The 12849-nt window shown below is 31.4% G+C and overlaps 1 protein-coding gene across 1 annotated transcript; it reads right to left on the bottom strand.

Moving 5' to 3' along the window:
- LOC109343903 (heat stress transcription factor B-4-like) lies at positions 1763-3486 on the bottom strand. Its single transcript, XM_019582420.1, has 2 exons — positions 3125-3486; positions 1763-2908 (listed from the first exon to the last, which is right to left on the bottom strand). Exons 1-2 carry the CDS (start codon positions 3374-3376, stop codon positions 2075-2077), a joined length of 1086 nt encoding a protein of 361 aa, XP_019437965.1. The 5' UTR covers positions 3377-3486; the 3' UTR covers positions 1763-2074.

Genomic DNA, 12849 nt, shown 5'->3' with positions numbered 1-12849 from the left:
GAGTACCTTTTTAAAACGATGAAAGAAAATATAATAATAAACTGAATATATAAATTTTTTGAAGGTGTAATGATGAGTTGAAAACCCCTTATGTGAGTGGTTCAATAAGGCTGTTTAGCATTTAGCAAAAGCTCGAACCCCAATCTTACAAGCACTGAAGTCTCTTAAGCCCAAAGCGTCTTTATCCGCTATGATCACTTTCCCCTTTTGAAACCCATCACTCACTTTTCTATTCTCCAAAAGTCCACAGTAAATGATGTAATGTTCCGATAAATATCTAGAAAAATAAAAAAATCAAGAGTTCAATTCCTATAATCGACATTTGTAGGAAAAAAAAGTCCAAACATCACACATTCGAATGTAGATCTCAGCTTCTACACGTTCAAACACTTACCACGTGTGACTCTCATAAAAAACATGAACCAAAAAATTGATTCAAAGGCCACATGCTAAAGATGGAGGCCAAAATAGACATGTCCAAACTAAGGTTAGGTTTTTTTTCCTTCTTTTTGAAAGTCTTTTTGTTTTTACCCTTTATGGTTCTTTTGAGACCAAATTGTAAATACCAGCTTTATATTATTTCTATACTCCTCACAAGTTTAACCCCTATCTATTGCTCCATACACCCCAAAATGGATCTTACTTATCTTGCTTTCTCTGATGTCTCTCACAGTTTCTCTGTCTCAGATTTTAATGCTCCACAGTTCCGCAGGGATAATAATATAGTGTATAAAAATTATGAAGAGTTGAAGACTATGAATATATAATAATACTTCATAGTCCGTGAATATGCATATATAGACAAACTTTATGGGACACTTTACCTATATAATGCAGACAAAAAAAGAAGACTCAACTCAAAAGAGCAACATTTATGAACCTCCGAACAAAGGTTCATATATTTTTCAGTGTTCATCAACCATTCAAGGCACTCTGCAAGAATCAGAAGGGTGAAAAATAAAAACACTAACCATAAAGAGATGAGGTAAATGATGTGAAAACGTTAATGAGATAAAGTAGGGAAAGGTCAAGGTTTCTGGTCATGAGAAGAAGGTATTGAAGAAACCTTGATAGAAACATTTCAAACTGCATTTTTAGTCAGTTTCCCTCACATTTCGCTTTCCTCGAATAATTCATATCCTTGTTCCTTTCTCCCAACAAAACATTGCAACACTATTTTGAATATTTTATTCCAACAACTTTGCAGTACTGAATTGATATCATAATTATAAGAAAGAAGATTCATTATCATCGCTCGATGAAACGCTATGATAACCTTTTTTTTCAGACATCATAGTACTGTACTCTATTCCAACCAAAACAACTAATCAATATTTAATTACTAGGTTAATCTAATAATGGGTTTTTTTATGAAATGAATCTGTCCTTTGCTGTCAGCTCCATTATAACATGGATTTTATGTAATATCACTCGTCTTTTCATCAGTTTTTTTAATTTAGATGCAAGGTATTTTGGATTTTTCGGTTCGTACATGGAAACAATTAATGGGGAATAGAAAAGAAAGGCTCATATATTTGTCTTGAAGCTAAGCCAGCCTGTTACATTCTCAGTTCTCAGGTATTTACCCAATAAAAATGAAAGGAGCGCATTACTCATTAAACTCTCTCTATCTCTCTCTTGAGCTTGTATTAATGCAACTGAAGCATGCAGAGATCATAAACAGCAAAAGAGATGAAGAAGTGGACGAAAAGAATGACCCCACACAATCCATAGCAATCAATTGCACCAATGAGCATGACAATGAGAAAAACTACTCTACTAGTAAGAGGAGTTGGAACATTTAACGTTTGGTTTTAATTTCATCATCTTTAATTTAACCAAAAGCCACCTACACCATTATCAGTGTAGGGAACAACAAAGATAAAATAAATATCGACACTAAGTTATATGTACACAGAATCACAAACAGTCACAACCACGCACGCACACACATGCTTTGATGTTTCCATCAATATCTTCTGCCTTCTCGAACTCAAAACTTGAATTAAAAATAATAAAAAGAAAGAAAGAAAACAAGCAAGTAAAAGAAGTAGTAGCTAATAGAACTAAGTAACTAATAAGAAGAATTAGGAGGCATGAGATTCAAGCCCAAGTCATCTTTTTCCAAAACCAAACGAGTCTTGTTGGTCTCTGAATTAATAAAATTAGAACCATACTCAGGGTGCACCCTTTTCTTGGATTGTAGGAACACTCCAAAAAGCTTAGTCTTGCTGGTATTACTACTATGCCCTTCAACTACAGTCACTGAACCCCTTGAAGTGTTGATGGGAGAGTTCAAAGTATGTGCTTGTGCTTGAGGTTGAGGTTGAGGTTGAGGTTGAAATGATTGCTTAGGGTTTGTGGTAGTAGAATAATAACCCAAAAGCTGGTTCATTGGCCTTTGCACCACTGAAACATTAGAAGCTACTTGTTGCTGTGGTGCATTGCAAGGTAGAAAAGAAGAAGGTGAGTAAGTGTTACTAGGAGCTACATGCTTGACATGGTTCTGAACAAAGTAGATGATGTCATTATAAAGCTTCTTCATGTGTGCAAGTTCCGACATAAGCATATTATTATTCCTCCTAAGCCTTTCATTATCCTCGGATAGCGCCGTAACCGAACTGTTATAGTTAGCAGCACCTACGTTGATGAGTGAAGTGGGTGGCGGAGAGTCACACCAATTGGGTTGTTCATCGGAGTCATAGGGTGGAGAAATGCTGACTCTACTGGTGAAGGGAAAGAAAGAAGGAACGTTGATTCCTAGTGAAGAATCATGATGATGGGTCGTGGAAACTTGTTGAGGCTGCGCCGTTTTTCTTCTATGAATCTCACATAGCAAGTGCTTCTCTCCTTTCTTGAATAATTCATTCGCAAACTCCCATCTGTCTGGTACAATCTTTCTAAAACCCTAATTCATATTATATTTCAAACAAAGTAAAAAGAATTAAAACTCAGAAGCTAGAACAATATATAAATACGATAAAACACAAACACAATATTATGGTCCCTTTCTAAGTTTATGAGAGGAAAAAAAAGCTTTATATAAATAGTTACATGTTTCATCTTCTTACTAATTTCAGTGTACCACATATTTGTGGGTAATTTGTGGGTATATTTGACTTACATATGTATTGAGCTGTCGAACGAAGCTAGAGAAGTTGTTGTGTTTGAAGTAGTTAGGGAGAAGATCTCTGGCGAACTCAGGTGGACGCCAAACAACGAAAGTGGTGTCGTCTTGGCCCCAAGAAACGATGTGATCGGTGGCTGGATCATCGACGAGTTGGTATGTTTTGGTGAGGAATGGAGCAGGTACGGTTTTGTTGGAATCAAGAGGGAATAAAATGCTTTCACAGTTATTGTCTAGAAGAAGAGCCATTCAGACACACACACACACTACTGCTGCTAAAAGCCAAGGATGGAGAAAGGAGAATAATAAGAAGAAAAAGAAGAAACAAAATCAGAGATGGATATAGAGATTAGAGAGTGAGAGAGAGAGAGAGAGAAGTGGGGTGTGAGTGAAAATGAGAATGGTGAGGGATAAAAATGGTTGAAAGGAGAGGAGAGAGAAATGGAATTTTGCTAGTATACACTACTACTCGTGTATTTCTTTATTTGTAGGTTATATTTGAATATTTCAGCTTTAGTTTCTATCATATGGGTTAAGGATATTAACCGGTAGCTTCAAGGGCATTATATTTTGGTAGCTATGTTTTTACCTACCAAATATAATATATGTGTCATATGCTGCTTGGATATCAGTAAGTAATCATATATTATACATAACTGTGTCATATGGTAATTATTTATGAGCCATAGTTAGATAAATACTTCTATTAAAATAATGTTTTCACTATTTAATATAATGGATATATTAATTTCTTAACAAGGTAAAAAATAGTAATAACTGTTTTTTACATTTTGAATATTTTGTGAGTATGTGATGATATTTAATTAGAGGCACAAGAATGGTGATATTTAGAAATAATTAGTGTGTTATTGTATTAGTTAGAGATTAGAGTATAAAAACATTTTCCAAGAGAGAATATGTGTCTGTCTGTCTAGGACTCTAGGACTGTGAAATAAGAGCCTTTCAAGACAAACCCGTGAGTCCGTGACTCTCTCTCTCTCTCTCTTCTCTCTCTCTTTCTCTTCTCTCTCTTTCAGTGTGTGCGTATGTGTTTGTGATACAGAGAGGCTCCTGATTCTGACATTGATCCCGCGCATACATACTTAAAATCACCCACATGACTAACCAAGAAACTGGGTATCTTCTATAAATTGACCATTGCACCCTTCTTCAATTCTTTTTCATTTTACTTTCAGAAATGATATATACTCCTATCATAGGATTTAGTATGATGATATATTATTTTAATTTTAGAATATGATATAGTAATTACATTGGAATAATGATGTCATGATCGGGGGGTATTTCCAAAGAAGAGAAATGTTTAGAAGGTAGGTAGGTATTAGTTCACGTCAAACGAGTATCTCTCTTTTCCCTTTTGTAGCTTTCCTTTTGTTGTTTAATAATGTCAACAACCAAACACTCTCTAATTTCGAACCCCTACCATCTTTCTATTCCACATCAAACAGACGGAATCTACCCAAAAAAAAGAGAGTAATCAATAAAAAGTTGTATTCAAAATATAATTTCATTAATTTTCGATGGATTAAAGTACTTCTCAAAATAAAAGTCACCCCTTTTAGTTTTCTTAACCAATGTCCAAAGAACTCTTGGGTTAAATTCTCTCCATAATATTAGTAATGTGGATATTATTTCCTTTTAGTTACCTTTTAAGGGGTTGTTTAGCACATTATTGTAATATAATATCATAATCTAATTAAGAAATTGGATCATTTGCATATGTTAAATGGGTGAGATTAGGTAATTCGACTCGATCAGTTGATCCAATCTAATTGTATTGTATAGAATTATTTACTTATTGAGTTGAACTCGATTTTATCTAATTAAAGTCAAATAACATTTTGTTCAAATATTGAATTTACGTTTCTATATCTGATTAATTCGACACCTTCTTTTTATAAATAATAATATAGAATCCACTTAAATAATAACTTATTTCTAATATCTTTTATAGACACATTTAACAAATTTTGCTTGATCTTATTGAAACTAACATTTTTACATTGACTTAGATTGGATTTTGGTTGGCTAATCCTACCTTTGCTCACCCTACAAATTTCACTCTCCACTTCTAAGTAGTAAACGTATGGAATTAATTTCAATAAAATCGATTTTGGTTAAAGCAATTTCTTTCCTTACTTTTTCATTCATAGCAAATAAGCCACTAGCACCGTTTATTTAATAGCAAGCTCTAGCTCTTAGTTTAGCTTTCACTTACTTTTACATTGAGCCTCCAACTCAGGCTCTTCCACAGCTAGGCTTCTTTTTTATGTGTCAAGGTGATTGAATTATTGGCCCCAAAAGTTCCCATGAATAACTGGGGAATTTTTTACAGCTTTTTCCACACACTTTATATAATAATGGCCCCAAAAACAAAAAAAATCTTTTACCTCATTTTTCTTTTACTTTCATTTTACTTTATGCCTTTATACCCTATACACCATGCATGAGCTGCTAGTGCACCAAACTTTTCAGGAAAATGGAACTCTAATAAACATGTTAATCAAATACTCCATATTACGATACTTTTCTATTCAAAATTTCACTTTAATAAAACAAAGAAACTCGCATTGACTTAAAAAATACAAGAACAAAGTATTGCTTATCACTTGCACTTTTTTGTCTGATATTTGGTATCATAAGTTGCCTTATTATTCCACTAATTAAAACTAAAATAGGAATATGAATTCAATGACTTTTTTCATAAGGGCCCACTTGCTTTAATAATTCTAAGAAACTCCAACAACATATTTTTGCTTATTAAAAAGTTATTGAATACATTTTGCTTTAATAACTTCCTACATTTTAATGGATTGCATTATTTTTATATCTAAACAGAGAGAGAAAATGTATACTGACAATGTATGAATTCTATACAATGTTACTTATTATCTATCATTCATATTTAATAATCATTGACTCTTCAAATGGATGACACAATAACTTTGTATAAATATAAATATTTATATTGACATCGCATAGATATTAAATTCGTCTAAATATACTATTTGTCATAAAAAAATCATTTTTTCAAATTGTAGGATGTTTGTCTTACTTTTGTAGGTGGATAAAATTGTGCTTGCATAATAAGCTCCGGGTTTGATAATTTGAAAGAAAAGAGGAGGTAAAAAAAGTTGCTTGAAAAACATAGCTAGTGTATCCAACTAATTATTAAAATGAGAAGCGCATTCATTTTGTGATAATAAGATAAAGTAAAAGTGTATAAGAAACAGAGATACATGGGCCAAAGCAAAACAATGGGAAAATGATGACTAATTATTTCGGATAGATACCACAACTGATTATTTTCATAATGTCTATGATTAACATTATTGGAAAAACAAAGCTAAACTGTCTCTGTTCCCCACCCATATAGTAATTATTTCTCACTTTACATTTTTCTTCGCTTTCTTCATGGATCAACGTGACTATAGTATAATTAAATAATAATATCAATATCTCAAAAGGTACTCAACAATCAAGTTAAGCTTACGAGAGAAGCTTGAACTTTATTATCCTTAACCCCACAAAAATAAAAACTGAACAAAATTCAAAGGAAGCATGATTTCATAGGGTTAATCTTTGTTGTCTCACTCTTTTATGTCAAGATATGATTGGTCAAAAAAATATTAATTAATTACAATTTTAATTCAAATGTAATAGTATATAAAATGATACTTAAAATGGGATTGTAGATGTGCTCCCGATTTTATAACCGGTTTTAGTATTCATAGTGCGGGTCATGATTTGCCTAGCTATAACACTAATGAAGCACAGAGTCACTTAACCCCTTTTTTCGCTGATAAGGTTAAGAATATAAAATTGGAGTGACATAGCATATGGTAAAAGGGAAAATATTTGAGCAGAGAAACGAAACAAAATCTACTAAGCTAAAAAGAGATCCTGGTGGGGTAAGGGGTAAAATTAGTACTAAAAGTATAAAGGTCTTTATAAGATTCAAAGGTCTTTTTTCTACTCGGTAAAATATTGTTATGATGATTGATGAAAAGCAATTTAGATGTGGTTGTCAATCAGAGATATTGAATGACAGAAAATATTCCATTATTATACGTACTCAATTGTCTACTATCCCATTTAGTCGGTGATTATTAGATTAGATAATTCATTTATAATAGTACTTTGAAACATCAAATATCACTTACTCCTAAACTCTCTAATTTACTTCTGATTTTTAATTCTAATGTATAATATAGTCTAAATAGCTACCAATAAATATAGTCCAAAACTGAGAATATAATGTTGTTAAATATTATATGAGTTTGAGAAGAGAAAAACAAGTACTATTGTCATTATTTCCATCCTTCTACTCTAACAGTGTAACTACTATAGTCACAATTACTGATGCAGAAACAAAAGCTGAAAATATTTCTCAACATGTTTAGATTAATGTAACATATGTTATTTTTTTTATGTTGTAGAAAGATTTTTAGAATTAATATATCATTTTCCATAAGATTTCTTAATGAATTTATAGTCCCCAAAAAAATATGGAAAAAGAAAACGGTGCAGGTGGCGGTAATTAACATCGCCGGCAGCTTCAATTCCCGATAATGAAAAGAGAATAGGTATTGAATGGTTTCTATAGTCTATTCACTACTCTACTAGCTTGAGTGTTGTGAAGAAAGAAGAAGAGAAAAAAAACCACTGTGATAACTATATGGTAAGTTCTAAACAATCATGCCCCTCTTGTTTCTATCTCTTTTTGCTTCTTCTTCTTCTTCTGCTCCTTCTTAACCTTTTCTTTCTTTCTGAATTCTCAGTGAGTTCTCACACCACCAATGCTTCATGACTCTTTCTCTGTACTCTTCTGAATTATTGCTGCAGCGCCTGACATGGACACAGTAGTGTTGTACTAGTCCTTTTTATTTGCATGCATATGTGAGTATTACTAGTCTCGTGATTCTTCTTTTGTTTTTTTCCTCTTCATAACATTTATTTATTACCACCACCTTATTCCCTTGTTCATGTTACATGCTTATTTATGGGAATTCTCCACATTTTTTTAATAATTTCTTATCCCACTTAGCTAGATGAACCATAACCAACAAATATATCAAAAAAATCATTTAATGTAATCAGAGTGATTCTCTTTCTAATTGAAAAAATCTGATGCTATCTTTAGAACAGGTGGGTGTAAATTAAAGAATTTCACAGACATGGAAAGTTTTTATTTTTCATCATGTTTTCATAGTCGGTATTATTTATCCTGATAAATCAAACATCTTGTCCCTTGAATCTGTCTAGTTAGTATGCTTGACCAGATCAGAATTAATAGACTTGCTTATTATGTGATGTGATTATAATTGGATGATGATAAACCTGAGATTAGGTGGGGCCATAATTTAGGAACATAAATGTTTGATGGTGAAGCATGTATTTAATTTGCTGAATTTTGTTCAGAAAAGAAGGGGGTTCATAATTTAGTAAGACAAGCACGTATCCATGTTGGACTTTCTGTTCAACATGATAGAGTTGTTGCATTTAATTTTTGTACTCTAGTTAGGTTTATTATGGTTACTGCATTGAAATAAAAAATAGGACTGTTTTTTCAAGGAAAATGTGTATACAGATATAATATTTTGGGATAGAGATATTATAGTGGTGTACGGTGTCACACATCAAACATCTGACAACATTTTTATTAGTTACAGTAGAACAATAGGTAAATATTCAAAATTTAATTAACAGTTAATAGGTTTTTGAACAACATCTCTTTACATTTATAATTTATAGTCAACAATTATATCATATGCCATAATTACCTGAGCGCATAGGTATAAGAAGGACAAATAAGATGAAGATAACCATAACTTGCTCTAAATTTTAGTTTCAAATATCAAAACTGATATTAGTGTAAGACTTCATTAGATCTCTAAAATCGCATGATCAATTAATGTTGAGGAAGAGAAATACCTTTGTAGTAGAAAACAAATTAGGAGTATAGTCTAGAAAAGAAAGCCTGATTTCCCTCAAATTGTCAGCATCTAAGACCAGATCCTAGCGAACCCACCACCAAAATTGAGCCAACAAATAAACTCACACTTCTCTCTCTACACGTTGAAGAGCCAAGAAGATTCTATTCTTTAATTTCTAAAACGCAGTGAAAGTGAAGCAACCCCACCTCTTATCACATGACCAACAACGGTACCTTTCAATAAAATCATTTTTGTTATTATTGAACAAAACTCCAATGGGATTTTCAAGGAGAGACAACTTCAAAACACACACCGAATACGGATAAACAAAAAAAAAGTTAAATAGAAAAACGCATATGTTTAAATTTTTAATTCTGCACACTAACGTTGATTGTATCATATGATGTCTTAAGGTACTCAACATGTTACGTTAATGACGAAATATAGACATAAACTACCCTTGTTCTTTTTTATAACTTTAATCCTTCTACGGGGAAATTAAAAAAACATTTAAAGTTATATTTTCTATACGACAAAACTACCAAGGTTCTTGCTTCTGTCTCTTTTTGCACTCTCTTTTGTCCTTTTCACTGACCCTTCTTCAATCTCCATAAAACACACACATTTTTATATTACTTACCTTACAATTAATATATGGATACGTACATGCATGTTAAAATTAGAAAAAAAAATAGAGGATGAGACAGAGAGAGAGAAAGAGCTTGAAACTTTATTATTAGTATCTGATAACATGGTTATGATTTATGAAGATATAGACATCTCTGAAGGGTGGGTCAAACAAGTTCAATTCAAAGTTCCTTTAATGGTTATGTTTCCATACAAAATTACTTTTATTGGAGGGTCATAGGGGCTATAGCTATGAATATGAATTCAGGAGGAAATGGCTTTCAGATAATAATGTACTGAACAATATGCTCGTTTGTCTTTATACTGCCACTTAATTAATATATAATGTGTATATTTATGTAAATGTAGAGGGCTGACACACTCATATGCCAAGGTTTGCATGTGCAATTGTGCATACCTTACAAAAAATTATATGTACTATTCGTATAGGTAAATATTTGTTGTATTTATTGTTTATATAAAGTTGTGTCGAAGTTACTCACTCAGTTGTTTTATTCGGATATGTTTTATCAATGTTATTCATCAGATTAATCATTTATTCAATCAATTATTGGGTCAATAATTGAATTAGTGAGTTACGTATTAGATCAAATAAATTGATTCATCTTAAGAAGTTCTAATTTCTTTTATAATAATTTAACTACAATTTTAATTAAAACATTACTATTAAACAAAGACATAATTCAACAACCAATAAGAAATGTTCTAAGATGATAGAACGTCACAACTAAATTAAAAACTCCATCCAGCAACACTACAAAAAAAGGTTAATTTGTGTCAGTTTACTATAGCAATCATAGAAAAACACCATGATTAACTTTTGTAGACATTTTTATATTTATAAATAAAATTATTTGTATTATCCATTGATTTATACTTAATTGATTTGTATGATGTAATTCATGTGCCTTTTTTAGAGCTTCCAAAATATGGAATGAATGAGTATATATCAATTTATTTTGAATTTCAAATATCATGTACTTTAGTTTTCATTTATGTTGATTGCATTTGAAATTCTTTGATCAATAACTAAGGGACTGATTTTGAATTAAATAATTTATTTTTTATAATTCCAAACAACTTGAATTTTATTTCACTCAATTTCTAGTTTGAGGAAAATTGTTATTTCCAAAATCACTTCGTTAGTTAAAATGAGAATATGAAATGACTCCAAATCTCAATTACGCTTCCTATACCTAGGAGATTTGTTTTGGCAACCAAAATCATTTTTTAATCGAAAAATTCGCTTCTTTTATTATTTTGTAATTTGAAAATCGAAGAATTTCTCAATCGAGTTGCTATTCAAAATATATATATAACACACATATACATATTTGGTAAAACAAAACAAAAGTTAAACAATTAAAGGAAATAGAATAAAGAGTATGTACATGTGGGATATTGGTTTGCATCCAAAAGTTAAAAATGTGACCAAAGTGGTAAAGCAACTTCATGAAGAATATTAATCTCTCTTAATCAAAATGTGAGACATGCATGGCATATTGCTACTTCTTATCAAGAAAAGCAAACTCATTTTAACATACTTTCAAGAGAATATGTCTTTCCTCTTCTACCTTCACTCCTTTTTTCTCCCTTTCCTTCCTCTTTTCCTTTCCCTTTATTTCTTTATTTCTCTTTTTCTTAAAGTCATGGATCCATATAACTTCTACGTGAAAGAAAAAAGATACTTCTAAACCAAATATATAAAATAGAAAACATAGATCCTTCTATTATGTAAGATTATGAGATATACTTTGTCTGTACTAAAGAATAAAACAGAACTAGAAGTATATGAATATTCTACCACCTAATGCAACTTATCACACACCAAACACACTTTTTATTATTAAATCTATGCTTGACAGTATAAAGATATATACACAGCTAGTGTATTATGCGTCGCTCATTTGAATTATTTTTTTGAAATGTCAATTGAAAATAAATAATGAATAATGCAGTGATAATATAAAAAACTTTTACACGGTCGATATTATACAACTTTTAATTTGATGAGTTAATGATCAAAGCACATTGGCATGCATAAATGCATGGCCGACCTCGCATGTCTAAGAGTGGGACCCAAATTATATTTTTCAGTACAATTAAGACATAAATGCCTATGCTATGGTTGAGCTCAACATGATTGATCAAATCTGAGTCACCGAATGTCAAAAAAGACAAAGATTGAAGCAATTTTTGGCGATTCATTAGGTTTAGAAATAGTGAAGTAGAAGAAATTAAAGAAGATAGACATATATAGTTGGAGAAGTGGGAAGTAACGGGGAACATAAAGTCTGTTGGATCACATGCATATTACATTCTTTTTCTCCTTCTCTTCTTTTCATAGTGTGTTTGATCAATGTTTAAAGAGAAAAATAAAAAATAAAGTTGATTACTAACCAATAAAAAGAAGAAGAAAAAAAGAAGAAAAGGGGAATAGTTAATTCCACATCCACATTCCACACTTAGTATGTTGAGTTGATCTTTCATTATTAGTGAGTTCAGTAGTATAATATAAGAAAAAATACATTTTTAATTTTAAATTTTGTTATTTTTAAAATCATGTTCGTTAAATATTTATTTGTGTCACATGTTATAATTTTCTACCATATTGGACTCTCCGATACTAGAGATCGTATCAATTGTTGAAGGTTGCTATGTATATTCCACAATCTAAGGGATTTCTATGACATGATGAAGCTCCTTCCCTTCATATGATATGGGTCCACCCCATCATGATTTCATGCATATAGTTGAAAGACCCACCTCTTTCACGTCCATAACTTTGTAAAGAGGCATTTGCATAAAGTTGCATTTTTTTCTGATGCCAGCCAATAATGCATGACTGCATGTTTTATCCAAATGCCAACCCAGCCACCCCTTCATTGGAACACTTCACTCACCAACTCATTTCATTATCTTATAATCATCGATCTTTGATAAAGAACAAATAATATTGAATCAACAAATCAATCCTATTATTATGTTTTGATCGAAAAATCTTTTGCCTTGTTTGATAGATTCGAACTGTCCACTTCCCCAAATCTCTTATCTTAATTCATTATATACCCATTAAAAATATAATATATGTGATACGTGTAAGAACATATAGATATA

The sequence above is a fragment of the Lupinus angustifolius genome, chromosome LG03, assembly GCF_001865875.1.
Source record: "Lupinus angustifolius cultivar Tanjil chromosome LG03, LupAngTanjil_v1.0, whole genome shotgun sequence".
Classification (NCBI taxonomy): Eukaryota; Viridiplantae; Streptophyta; class Magnoliopsida; order Fabales; family Fabaceae; genus Lupinus; species Lupinus angustifolius.
This window is presented reverse-complemented; position numbering and strand designations above follow the sequence as displayed.